This window comes from Salvia hispanica, chromosome 4 (assembly GCF_023119035.1).
Source record: "Salvia hispanica cultivar TCC Black 2014 chromosome 4, UniMelb_Shisp_WGS_1.0, whole genome shotgun sequence".
Lineage (NCBI taxonomy): Eukaryota > Viridiplantae > Streptophyta > Magnoliopsida > Lamiales > Lamiaceae > Salvia > Salvia hispanica.
In genome coordinates, this window is record NC_062968.1 from 11,640,302 (window position 1) to 11,654,831 (window position 14,530).

Here is a 14,530-nt window from a genome sequence, read left to right on the forward strand (position 1 = left end):
ACACCTAATAAATATCATGAAAACTTTCAAAAAGTTGGGATTTTTCCACGAATTTTGAAATTGAGAAATAATATCACGAACTTTACCCCGAGTTTATTATTTCTCATCAATAAAAAAATTCTGGTTATATTAATAGATTGAAGAACAATTTTGGAAGGTGTGTTACATGAAAAACTATTCTCAGATGGAAAAACTTGAAGCTCTTGAAGTTGTTGTCGAGAAATTACCAAAAAAAATCCGTATCATGATATTATTTGCCGGAATTTTTTCTTGGGTGGAAAATAACAAACTCGAGGTAAAGTTCGCGATATTATTTGCCAATTTCAAAGTTCGTAAGAAAAAACTCAACTTTTTAAAAGTTACATGATATTAGGTGTCAGTGTGAGTGTAATAAGTTAGTGGAAAGTGAGTTCCATTTACCAAAACGAAAAAAAAAAACAAAAACAAAGTAGATAATTTTTCGCGGACGAACCGAACTGGAAGATGTGGAAAACATTTCCTAGACGGGGGGAGTATCATTTACTAGTGGATTTTTGGTATTCATCAGCAGAATTTTCCATCGTTAAAATGCAAAATCTTTGTAGTGATATAAATATATGCAACAATAAAATCATAGGTATCCATATATCAATGTAGCAATGAGAGTGTTGATCTCTACAAGGAGCGGACAAAGAAGATTCATGATGCAGCCATCAAACCTCGTCGATTCCATGAAGGACAGTTGGCCATATTGTACAATTCTCGGTTGAAGTTTTTCCCGGGAAAACTCAAGTCGAGATGGTGGGGTTCGTTTGTTGTGCACAAAGTGTATCCTTATGGTGCAGTGGATATTCGTGATCCTAAGTCCAATGATGTATAGAAGGTGAATGGTCAGAGGTTGAAGGTTTATCTAGGCGGTGACCTGTTGAAGGAAGAAAGGGAGGCGGTCGCACTACAAGATTCACAAGTGTAAACCCAACGATGAAGAAGGTCGAGCTAACGACTATAAACAAAGGCGTTGATTGGGAGGCAACCCAATTTTTTATTTATTTTTCTTTATTTTTATTTTCATATGTTGGAGGTTTTGTTTGCTCAATTCTTTCCTCTAGCATTCATTTTGAATTGAGTGATCCTTTATGTTTTGTTTTGTGTTGTTTTGTTTTGTTTTGTAGGAGCACATTGGAGCTTATGAGAGAGCACACCTACAAATTGACGATACACCCGCCCATATGCTACGGATTTCATGCCAAGTTTGGGGGAGTCTTCTATCTCTTTACTTTTTATGTTCTTCTTTGCTTGCATTGAGGACAATGAAGCATTCAAGTTTGGGGAGGTTGTTTGAGTTTGAACGAATTTTATGCACGATGCATGTTTTCTTGAGTGTATTGTATGCTAAAGGTGTTTTGAATCTATGTAATTGACGGGTGCATGCTTTATCTTCGGCTTTCTGGTTGGAAAATCTTGCTTGATTTTACTTGATCTTTGAAGCTTAGGATGGATGGAATTTGTGCATTGATTTATTTGAAAGAGCATTTTGTGACTACAACCGATTTCTTGAGTTGAGGAGAGTATGAAAGTCATATGTCTTGTGGAAATTATCTTGGATCGCTTTGCTTTATTGAGTTGTGTGCTTGCATTCATATGTGTTAATGATAAGGGGTGATAAGGCACTAGGATGAACTTCATGACCAAATGATCACATGCCTAGTCCAACAAATGATCCCCTAGAAGCCACTTTGAGCTTAATTCCCATTGTTTTGTGCAAACACTTAGCCAATAACTTCGCTACTAAAATAAGCCTCATTTTAGCCTCATCAATAAACCTTACTACTATTTGGGTGCTACATACAAGTTTGAGCTTTGTTGATTGTGTTGTGAGTGTTGGGTGGTGTTCTATCAAAGTTTAGAGAGTTTTCAGATTTGATATAAGGTTTAAGTGTTGAGAATAAAGTTCTTTGTAAGGAAAAAGACGGCCTTCAAATTGTAAAAGTCGAGGCCTTTGAAAAAAAAAGAGAAAATAAAAAAATGAAATAAAGTTAGAACTTCTCTTGTTTGTAAAGATGTAATCTTGTCTAGAAAAGATCTTAAGTTTGGGGGAGTGAAAGTGTGGGTTGTAAAATGTATAGTGTTTGGTTCTTTGCAAGGAAGTTGTAGGAGTGAAGAATTTGACACTCAAATATGTAGTTTTTGAGCTACTATCCATATTCATTCTACCTCATCCATAGCCCCATTACAACCTTTGAATAAAGACCTTGGACTTTATTGTTAATGCATTATCGGTGTTTTGTAAATGGCTTGGTAGAGTTAAAGATGTTTGATTTGAAATCCAAAATTTTGACTGGAGATGTTTGGGGGTTTAGATTTTGTCATTCATGTCCTTGCTTGATTCGCTTCTATGAAAACTTTTGAAAAACTTTTGTGAGTTAAGCTATAAAATGTTGTGCTTTAAGTGATCTTGCTCGAGGACGAGCAAGCAAATAAGTTTGGGGGTATTTGATGCGAATCAAATTGTACATTTTTATTCCTATAACTCTACATGATTTATATAGTTTGATGCTTGCAAAAGTATATTTTATGGTGTAGGAAGAGGAATTAATGGTGAAACGAAACATGGAATGAAGCTTGGATATCATTGAAAAATCCACATCCCAATTCCACTCATCGAGAGCATGATTCCTATGGTTTTTATTGCAAATTCCACCATGTGTTTAGGCTAAACTCTCTATGTTGCTCCAAATTGTAATTTAGGCTTTGTATGGATGTTTCTACACCTTTGAACTCATGTGTTTGTTACCAACAATGTGCTTAATGTTTATACACTATGTTTTTGGCTAATAATGTAGTGTTGTTCTTTCCTTTGCTATTGTCTATTTAACATAGATTAGGAATGTTTGATTGTTGGTATGCTTTTGAATTAGAATTGTTCAGAGGATAATTTGATATAGTGGATTAAGTAGGTGATCATAGTAGATGTTTATTTCTCCAGCGCTTCCGCAGGAGTTTATAAACATTGAAAATTGGTTCATAGGTTATGTGTTCAACTAATTGTGAACTACTCATCGTGTACATGTTCAGTGTATGTAATTAGGTTGATGTTTTAATCCCTTCGTATGTTTCGTTGTATAGGTGTAGAACAATACAAGCTTAGTGAGCAACTTGGAGTGGCGTATTTTCTCATTTGAATAGTCTTTCTTTAGTTAACTTGTAACTTTATTTTGTCAACATCTTTCAAAACCAAAAATCAAATCTTTATGCTACATCTTTTTAAGTTTGTAAGTTTTAAACAATCTTCTACCTCCCTGTGGATCGACACTTGAAATACTACTAACGACGCTGTAATCTTGCAGTATCGTAGTATTATTAGAGTTAATTAATTAAACTTGATATCTTGTGTGAACTGAATCAGATACTCTAAAATACGCATCAACTACTCCCTCCGTTCCTTGTTAATAGAGACATTCCTTTTCGGCACGGAGTCTAAGAATAGTGTTTTAAATGGATGGTGGAAAAAGTAAGAGAGAATAAAGTAAGAGAAATGAAGAGATAATAAAGTAAAATGGAGAATTACTTTTTGCCAAAAATAGAAGTGACTCAATTAACTTGGAATTTTCCAAAATAGAAAAGTGACTCTATTAACATGGAACGAAGGGAGTATAAAGTTTATGTATTGATTTATGCAATCGAACCCTTTTATTACCCTTTTTTGGCATTAGATTTAAGAAAAGTTGTGTTAAGTGAGTTAAATAAATGAATAATAAAGTAGAAAATGAAAAAGGTAGAGAGATGAAGAGAGAGTAAAGTAAGAGAGAGTAAAGTAAGAGAAAAGAAAAGTTGTTGTTTTTTGAAAAAAAAAGAAAATTAGGATTTACTGTAATTAGGATGAATGCATCACTTTTATAGATAGCATAACGCCATTTCATGATAGTTTAGGGGTACTACTACATCCGTATGTGAAATATTGTCCAGTTTAGCTATTTTGATCCGTTCGTGAAAAGTTATTCACTTTGCTTTTTTTCTATTTTTGGTAAATTAACCTCACTTTCTGCTAACTCTTTACACTTACATTCTATTATAAAATTAATATATAAATGTGGGACCTTTTATCAACTAACTTTTTTAACTCATTTTTCTTTACATTTTTTAAAACCTTTGCCGAGTCACACTTAGACATTATTTTATGGACGGACAGAGTAATATTTTAGTTTTTACTTATACTTGCTTTGGCGAATAAATACGGAGTATAAAGTTTATCATGCATAATTTATAGCAGTAGAAAAACATACTTTTTGGTGACTAATTAATGCTTGATATTGCATTCTCTTTTTTAATTATTTTGTTTCCAAAAAAACTCATACTCCATCTGACCTCACTAGGTGAGACATTTGTTCAGCACGTGATCTAAGAAATGAAGTTTTGTTAATTATGTATAGGAGAATAAAACAAGAAAAAAATAAAATAGAGAGAAAATGAAAGATAAGAGAATAAAAGAGGAAATAACTCATTTAACTTAAGACATCCAAAAAAAATATACATCACTTAGCAAAGGACAAATGCAGTACCATTTAATGTTGAGGTATATAATTAAAACAATTCACTATGTTATGATTAATTTTCTTTTAGTTTTATTAATAAAACACTTTAATTAGATTTATTTAATAAATTTAAATTTGTGATTTATATTTATTGAATGAGTTTGGGAATTCAACCATTGACATAGCTCAGAAACACGATCTTCTTATAATTGCATCACAAATAACTGCAAAATTAAGAATAGGAGCATTATTGTTAAAATTACACTATGCACTCTGATCCACCAAGTTTAACGATCAGTCGAAAAATGCATAAATAACAGGTAAAAATATCATAACATTAGAGGCCCTAAATCAACATAACATCAAATACATTGGATTCTCATTTTGTGGCTTCAACATATTCTTCTCCGCTGCTGCGCCTCTCCCTCCTATAATATCTGTAGTAAATATACTGCAATATTATCTGTTGAAACAAGTTAAGGTAGTCACATTTTGACTTGACACGGATTTTAAGAAATTGTTTGACTTTTTTTTCTCAGTCACTTCACTAGTGAGAATGTCTCTACTATACGATTTGATCTTAACAAATAAAAACATTCGAATATTTGAGTATGAAAGCCAATAATAGGATACGAATAAGTCGAGCAATACACAGACAGCAGCATCCAGCAGCCAAGGCAAGTTGGCTTTAATTTTGCTCCAGGCTGTTGATCTCACAAGAATACTGCACCAGTTTTAGAGAGCTCTATTAGTTTTAATTAATCTCTGATTTTGGAAATTCTTTTTGAAGAGATTAGTATTAGTAATATAGTGTACCTGGCTACATAAGTAGCATTAGCAGCAAGTGCAAAGATAAACATGAGAGGATTCAATCCCTGCAAGATAAAGTTATTGCAATAAACCAGAAGCTTCATTGTAATGAATGAATTGGAGATCAGTGTAAGAAAGAACTACCTCAACGCTTCCTCGTTTGATCTGCGATTGTAAGCAAACACATTATCAAATCTGAGATAAGGAATGTTCATGCTTATAAGCAATAGTATTATTAGTATATTTTTGTTACATACATTTAGCCATATTTGAGGTAGCCTTCCACCCATGTAAATGGCAGCCATCATCCATCCTAACCACTGACCAAACACACTCTCTGATCCGTCTTCCTGTCACAAAAACAGGGCCGAGATAATCAGTGCCATGTTAAGTTTTGTTATTAGTTTGATTTGGTTGATGACCAACTTGATTCAGTCCCAATTGCAACATTTTTCTCCCACTCAATCCAAGATATACTTGCACCAATGCCTTTGTTTCTCGCGGCATGTTGAAGGATGTAGCCAGAAATGCTCCATACCCTGCCTGAGAAATAACATGGTATTTTGACAGATCAACTAATATTCTCACAATTAAATAAGAGTGGCAAGTTGAAACAAGAATCCAAACAAGACTCACAGATCTTGGAATTGGCTTAGGTTTGCTGACTGCATTCCTTGGTGGAACGGTATGAGCTTCGTCGTCTGAAGAGGAGTCGTTGTCCAATCCGACAGCAGAAGGACCACTCTTGATGGGCCAAAGATAAGAACGCAAACCTATAGGCGGAGTGCTGCTTCCAGCCATTGATCTTGCAGAGCTGCAGAATATTCGAATTCACACGTTTTGTGATGCCAATTAATATTAATGAATCGATGAACTTATACAATTATATTAAGTATCTCACGTACGTGTAGTAATAAGGTTCTCTACGAGTCGATACTAATCTGCTGGTGGAGCCATTGGGTATTGGAATGGAGGAATCAGTATTGGGTGTTGGTCTTAGAGCTTTCTTCAGCTCTTCATCAACCTAATATCAATGATACTCAACTCAGTTTATTTATTAACAAAAGAAAAAAAAAATAATACTCATCCCCGTCCCTGAAAAGTATGAACTTTCTAATTTTGGAATAGTTAAACATCACATTATCCTTACACGGCATTTTTTTACAACTTGTACCATTACACTACACAACTAATGATGTTGGAGCCCACTCTCCACTAACACCATTTGCAAAACTCTTTATCTCTCTCTTTTACTTTATCGACTATACGATTAAAATTTATGCCGAACCAAATGTTCATACTTTTCAGGTAGTAAAAAAGAAATAAAACCTCTTGCTCTGATTCTTTAGGTTTCAGATTTCGCCACCTGCGATAATAGTCATAGTAGAAGCTCTGAAGAACTAGGACCACTGTGCTCACTGTATACAGCTGACAAATACAAATATAATTTCAATAATTAATTTTTGACAAATACAAATACAAATATCAATATTGGACTTACCACCGCTGTGTAGAACTGGGTTGGTAACTGCACCGCCCAAAACAGGAGAAATTAAATCAATCAACAAACCACAAATTATTAAACAAATCCAAAATTGAAGACTCACCGTCGCAGGTTCGAGAAGGCAGCCCATCAAATTGAATATGTCGCTGATAAAAAAATTGAACAACAAATGATTTGAATTTAGTAGAACAGAATAAATGTGTGTAGTAGTATTAGTAGTAATGGCAATACCCGAGAATCCAAGTGAGGAGGAAGAAGATGGAGATTCCATGGCCGGATTTGGTTCTGAAATTGGTGATGATTTGAGGAATTTCAGCAACTCCCCAGCAGATGAGGCTGATGAGGCCGAAACCGAAAGAAATCTCATCGCGAATGTTGCAGAGGCAGTCTTTGAAATACGTGTCCACCCACCCGATGATGCATGCCTTCTCCTCCTCCACGCAATACGACGACGGATTCTGCGCTGCAACTCTCATCTTTTTCTCTCGCTCTCTGCAACTTTACAATCAGCAACTTCTTCTTAATTAAGGGCTATTCAATTCAAGAGTTGTGACAAAATTAAGTAAGATTGAAAATTTGAATTAAATAAAAAGGTAGAGGCTGACCACCTTGGGATTGTAATATATATGAAATGGGAAAACATTTATTTATTTCTGAGATGGGATATCCGTTTCATCAATGAAATGGTAGGTATTGAGTATATTCGAGTCCTATTTTGAGACACGTATTCCGTCGGTTCCTTTATCATTGAGTCATTTGGTGATGTTCGATTTTCAAGATAAAATAATACTAAAATACAATTTAAATTGAGTTGTGAGATTATTTTAATTATAGAGAGTTAGCTATAATTAATTATCTCATGATTATCTATCTAGGATTGAATTGTGAGGTTGAATTTCATGAATCAAACACACTACAAATTTAATCTCGGATACAATCTTGCAAACCGAATACCCCTTTTTATATATATACTTCATGACTTCACACTCAAGAAGTATAATTCTTAAGGGCTATTTAATTCCAGAGTTGTGCAAAAATGTGGTAAGACTGAAAATCTGAATTAAATAAAAAGATATGAGGCTGATCATCTTGGAATTGTATACACCCTTTCCATCTTACTATGAAGTATTTATTTTTATGCGATGTTATTTTATGAGTTAAAAAAATAAAGCAAGAGAGCTGAAAAAAATAAAAATAATGATATTTTAATTTTAGAAAACATTATATTTTTTAATGGAACAAAAAAAAGTTTTATTCCTAATAAAATAGAGGGAGTATATGATGTGGAAAATATTTATTTCTTTCTGGGATATCCGTTTTATCAAAGAAATGGTAAGTATGGTATATTCGAGTCCTATACTGAGACAAGACACAAGTACTAGAAGTGAGAATGCCCAAAGTGTTTTGGAATTTTGTTTCTGCCACCCTAGCATGTGTTTAAATTTTTAAATTGATAATGAAAGAAAATGTAGGGCTAATTTGCGAATATGGATATGAAATTAACTGTATTGACGAATTGGGAGGACTATAACGTCCAAATTCAGATAGGAAATGAGTTTAACTTCATCAAGTGAATGTGGTCGTGAAATCGGCCGAATTCAACCGCCAAAACTGGAATGTATCATTCTGTCACGAATCTCCGTGCTCTGTGTATACACTATACTATAGTACACTAGTATTTTACACTCCCTCCTTAAAGTATAAACTTTGTCCCTAGAAACTAGTATGAACTCTCTTCTCTAACTTTAGAAACATTTATGGAGTCCGTCCTTTTTAGTTCATCATACATAAATAGTTCATATCCATTTATGAAAATATTTATGAAGTATTTCCTTCATTTCATAGTAGTTAAGTCATTTTTATCGTTATGAGATTACATAGTAGTACAATCATTTCCTTTTTTTTAGTAAAAAGTACTTCCTCCATCATATAAAAGATATCTCATTTTCCTTTTCAGTTTGTCCTACTGAATATGTTACATTTTCATTTTTAGAAAAATTTTACTCTCACAATAATATAAATATTATATTTTCGCTTCTCATCTAACACACAAAACAAAAATCTCTTAAAACTACGTGCCGTCCCACAAGTGTGACATCTTTTGTGGTACAAGGGGTGTAATACATTTTCCCACTCTTATTTTTCCATCTATCTTACTTTAATGTCTCTGTTCTTTCTCCTATTTTATTAGTATCTTTTTATTTACTACATTACACACATTTTTCTTAATTTTCGTGCCCAAAAAAATGTCCCCACTACTAAGGAAGAAAGAGAGTATTTATTTATGGGCTCCACTATTTACTACAATATTTGAAACACTTTTCTCCTTCTCTTTTATTTTATCAGTTACGCGTTAAAATTCGTGTTATCCCATTAGTTTATTTTTATGAGAAGGAGAAGTAATAATTATGTGCAGTATGAGTTAATGATTATGAGGTCCACTTACTAAAAATAATAAAAATGAAATTGAACATTTATTAAAATCCATTCGTATTAAAGATATCAAACATTTATTAGGGACCGACCGAAATATTAATTAAGTTGAAATGATTATAGGCCACATTAAAATCGGATAGCATCACTGTTGTGAATTTGCATGCATTTGTATGGTCGAATTTTGTACTGTTTTAAGGCTATTATTTGGTCCGTTTTGAGTTTTAAAGTTGTATTATATGTCCTTAAATTGTACTCCTTTCGTCCCACTTAAGATGACACGTTTTCCTTTTTAGTTTGTCCCAACTAAGATGACATATTTCCTTTTTTGTAAATTTTCTCTCTCCAATTAATATACTCAACCACTTTTTTCACCCCTATTAAAATATTCATCTTTCTTTCTCTCTCTATTTTAATACTTTCGCCCACCCTTTCTCTCTTCAATTATATACATTAATCAATAACTCCTAATATCTCGTGCCGGCTAAGGAATGTGTCATCTTAGCAGGAACGGAGGGAGTGTATTTTATCTATTTTAGTTTTTTGACGTGTTTTGTGAAAAATGTGCAAATTAGAGCCTAAAAAGATAGCTAAAAGTCAAAGTTGGAAATCTAGAACATTCGAGAGGTCCAGCAGTCCGCTGCAACACAGCCAGCTATCGTTGGCCACCAACGACTGCTGAACAGGTAACGGTCCGCTTCAGGAAAGTTGAGCTTAAAAAGAGGAACACGCCCAGCGACCGATGCGGTGTGCGCAACGACCGCTCCAGGAGATCCAGTAGCTACAGACGCGATGATCGCCAGCGACCGCTGAAACAGGAGCAGCGACCGCGGATCAAGAGACATAAGCTATGGAACAAAACACAGCGACTGCTGGACAAAATGCACAAATTTGACCTACTTTCTTCCCAAGATTTACAATACTGTGCTGAATATTTTCCATAATTATGGGACACGAATTGAAAGCTATAAATATCCCCTCAAGCTTCATCAATAAGGATTCTTTGTTGCATAATTCCAGAGCAAGAATATTTTGAGAATTCTTCTATTGTTTATCAAGTTCAATGTGTTTGAAGAAGAATTCAAGAGAAGATCAAAGCTACAAAGATTCTCCCTTTGGGTTTTATCAATTTAGTTCTTATGTTTTCTTTGTTTTCCCTACAAACTATGTTTTTAGATTATTCTATCATGTGTAACTAAACTTATAGAATTCTAGGGATGTGTTAGTAGCTACTTTGGTTATACAGTTCCTATTTATTTAATATCCGTTTTGTTCATTACTTTGCTTCTATTCGAAGTGTGGATAATTGCTTCACGTTTGAGTGACACATCCTGTGATGATTTATTGGCTTGCTACATAATCATGAGAGGAGGTTGGCGAGCTAGAAGAGCTTAGTTGAGGTTACAATTAGCTTCCCTTAAAACGACACTGTTAATTGAGAGCGAGAACATTAAGAGTCTTAGGAGTTATTAATCTAGGATTGACAACCATAGTGTCTACAATCCACTTTGTGCCGCATGGACAATATGATAGTGACTCGTTCTAGTGAAGTATGAACTGTGTTAGGGTGTTGTAGTTGGAATTTGTATAATCATAACTGTGAAAGCACATCCCTGGAGTTCTCTTATCAAATTTGGTTTCTCTTTGTGTTTTATCTGCATTAGTATTTCCTTTGTTTTTACAAGTTTTTTTTTCAAAATTTTTAAAACCTTTTGTTTTTTCAAATAGTAGAAGAAGTCTAGTAGAAGATAGCCACCCCCTACAACGGGCCACCACCGCCAGCTATCCCCTACAACGGTCCTGCACCACCAACCACCCCCTCCCACGGTCCACCAGCCTCCCCTACCGATCTAGCTCAAGCCCTCCCCCCCATCGTGTATTATGACTTTGAGAGGTAGATTCTTGTTATTTTGCTGCTTGGGATTTTAGATTTAATCTAAGTATGTTGTCCCTCAATTTTATTATTTTTTTTTTATTGGGTAGGAGGTTGTGGTTGTTTGTTTGGGTTGAAGGCTGTGGTTTTTAGTTGGGTTGGATGCTGTGGTTGTTTATTTGGGTTAGAGGCTGTGGTTTGATGTTGTGTTTGAGGCCGTGGTTGTTTTTGTGGGTTGGAGGCTGTGGTTTGATGATGGGTTAGAGGCTGAGGGTGTTTGTTTGAGGGTGAGTCTGTGGTTGTTGGTGTGTTTGTGTGGGTTGGAGGTTGTGTGCATTAGTAATTGCTAATTGAATGTCGTTCCTTGTGATCTGTTCTATGCAGATATTGAGATGATGCTAATTGTGTTGCTGTTAACTGATCTGTTCCATGTAGACTCCCTATGATGATTTGTTGTATGTTGCTATTACTGATATGTGTTGATTACTAAGCCACCCCTCTTGTTAGGTTAGGAGGCTTATTTGTGAGTTTATATAAGCACCAATATCTGAGGGAAAATGTTTCATAAACACCATACACTGACATTACAAAAGCCATCCATTTACATGGTTAGGAGGTTGTTTTGTTAGTTAGGTAGCCTTAGAAGCCACCCCTTACACATTTATGGTTTGGAGGTTGCCATATGGTGACAATTTTCTGAGGGATTAAGATTTTAGAAGCCACCCCTACACATGTAGGTTTAGAGGCTTTACAAAAGATGACAAAAAATAGTTGATAGCATAATCCACACCTAATCTTGAGACTTCCACACCCAACTACCAAAACATGCTTCCTACTTACTGAACATAGAAGCCTACAGCTCTACTGATACCTGAGATGTCATATGATGTGCTAACATCAATTTCTGGCTGTTGGAGGTATGCTAATGCAGCCTTCACAATATGTTCTTCAACCTCCAATGTGTTTGAAAGTATCCCCAGCCTTGATAACCTTTCTTTGTTTATGTGTGGAGTTTTGTAGCCATTTCCCCCTTCCACCTTTAAAATCTCTGTTAAACAACCTTGAAGAGTCAGAAAAACATTGTTGAGTGTTTGTGCACTAAGTTCTTCAACAGAGCTTTGCACATTACTCAACAAGTCATCCACTCCCCTAGCCAATTTGTCATCTTGTATAGACTGGATGGCTCTGAAAAAACCAAAGTCCAACACATAACAATCAAGGGAATTAGCTGGTTGGCAAATGATATGGAATTTGAACCCATCTGTGTTTGCAACTGACTGAAATTCTACATCATTATGCATGATGTGAGGTCTGGCATTGTCTTGTTGAATGAATATCTCCTTGCTCATGTTATCTGGCCATTTAGCCTTGATTGCTGGTATGATCTGCATCATTGTTGCTTGTGTGAGGTCTGGAGTATGATTTGTTACAGTTGGAATAAAAAATTGGAACAAAAACCAGTGTACCTTTTGAATAAAGCATTCTCTCATGACTGCCTTGTTCACTGATTGAAGGGGCTTTGTCTCCAAGGTGCCTCTTGGTCTGTTCTTGGATTTTGTCTTTGTTGGCTCTTTTTTTGTGAATGGAAAAAAGATGCCTATTTTTCCATCAAATATGACATCTCCATCTTCTCCAAAGTATGGTCTACACACATCACACATAAACATCACCTTTGTGATGAACCGCTTTGACTTACATGACCTATATGGTTCCTCCTCATCTGGTAGCAGGTAGTATCTATCCGTAGGCTTAGTCATGAAAAACTATTTTTCAACAATGTGCGCTACATTGTACATTGTGTGGTATTTGGGCATACCATTGTGTACCACATGCTGAACATGAGTGAGACCCCATATAATTCATGCTAACTTGTTTGAAGCAGTAAGTAGGGGCTTCACAGCATTTATGTGTGGCCTCAGATCTCCTGCTTTCACCATCCTGCCTACTGTACTCTTACTTAAATCAAGTTTGACAGCCATCTTGCGGATGGTAGATCTTTCAAGGAATGAAAGAGTTCTTACCCTATTTTCATCAAGCTGAATTTCATCCTTGCGCTTGAAGCCTTTAACACGATCTTTTATGCTCACAGGTACTCCACTCTGGATTTGTTTGCTGGCCTCTGCGCAGATTCTATGTATTGTCTTCCTGCTCACTCCAAATTCCTTTGTTGCTTTGACAAAACCTCCATATGGTACTTTACCTAAATGGCTCGATTGTAGCAAACTTTGAGCTATCAGATTTTTGGTGTCCACTCCTATGATGCGTGAGTCTTTGTCTCCGGCAGTGTCTCCAGCAGCAGACTCCGTAGCCCTATGATGAAAATTTTCAGAGGGCAATACTTCTTAAACTCTTCTTTAGTTGTGTAGGTAGTCCTTTTATAGCTAGTGGTAGTTGGCATTTCTCTCCTAAGTTCCCTCCGAAAAATTTAGTTTAAGTATTGTGGGATTTGGGATTTCCCTCCCAAAAATCCCCAAATGTAATTTGATTAAACTCTCATTTAGAATTTGTATTTTGTGGAGTTGTACGAAAGAGGCAGTTTGGTTTCTAATCTGTGCAGATTTGTATTTTGAGAATTTTTGAGCAACAGAATTTTGAGATGCAGAATTGAGCAGCAAATTTTAATTTTGTGCAGATTATAACACTTATTACAATTAAAGAATTGAACAAAAATTTTTAATTATACTTAAATCATCACTAATTCAAGATTTCCATAAAAATAGAAGAAAAAGAAACAAGGTGGGACCCATTTTCACTACCTATCTTCATTTAAATCAAAGTCAAACAAACATTTCTTAATACCTGTGCCATGACAAACTGACTCGAATTATCTGGGACGGAGGAAGTATATGTTACTAAGGCTAAATTTGGACCACTCGATTTTCAAATCTAACGGAGTTGATTCCTCCACGTAGCATCCACACGTTTCTTGTTATAGTAGGACAATTGCATGCTGGTAATTTTACAATATTTTAAATATTAAATATCTCAATAACACTTAAATTAAATTATTTTCATAAATAGTAGTATAATAAATTAAATAAGATTTTATGAGGATTATAACGAAACTCAAGTTGCATATGTTCATAAAGAAAATTGGTATGCTACTTGTGTTCAATAGACATGTACTTAATTGAGTTTCTAATATATACTAATTGAATTTAGTTTTTACTAAATCTAATTGAAATTTTAATATATATACTGATTGAGTTTCAACTATATATTTGATTGTGTTATAGTATATGTTGGTTGAGTTTGTAATATATAATGAATATGTATTAGACTGAATTTCTACTACATACTTGGTTGAGTTTTGTTATAGTATATGTTGGTTGAGTTTGTAATATATAATGAATATGTTTTATATATGTTGATTGAATTTCTACTACATACTTAGTTGAG

The 14,530-nt window shown here is 34.7% G+C and overlaps 1 protein-coding gene across 1 annotated transcript; it reads right to left on the reverse strand.

Annotated features, from left to right (window-relative positions):
* Positions 1-4,797: 4,797 nt before the first annotated feature.
* LOC125219449 lies at positions 4,798-7,410 on the reverse strand. The gene is made up of 12 exons (XM_048121423.1): positions 7,057-7,410; positions 6,929-6,971; positions 6,823-6,849; positions 6,651-6,749; positions 6,227-6,345; positions 5,958-6,135; positions 5,748-5,864; positions 5,579-5,671; positions 5,466-5,486; positions 5,328-5,386; positions 5,145-5,235; positions 4,798-4,974 (listed from the first exon to the last, which is right to left on the reverse strand). The coding sequence occupies exons 1-12, from the start codon at positions 7,299-7,301 to the stop codon at positions 4,891-4,893; spliced, it is 1,176 nt and encodes a 391-aa protein (XP_047977380.1). The 5' UTR covers positions 7,302-7,410; the 3' UTR covers positions 4,798-4,890.
* Positions 7,411-14,530: the final 7,120 nt, after the last annotated feature.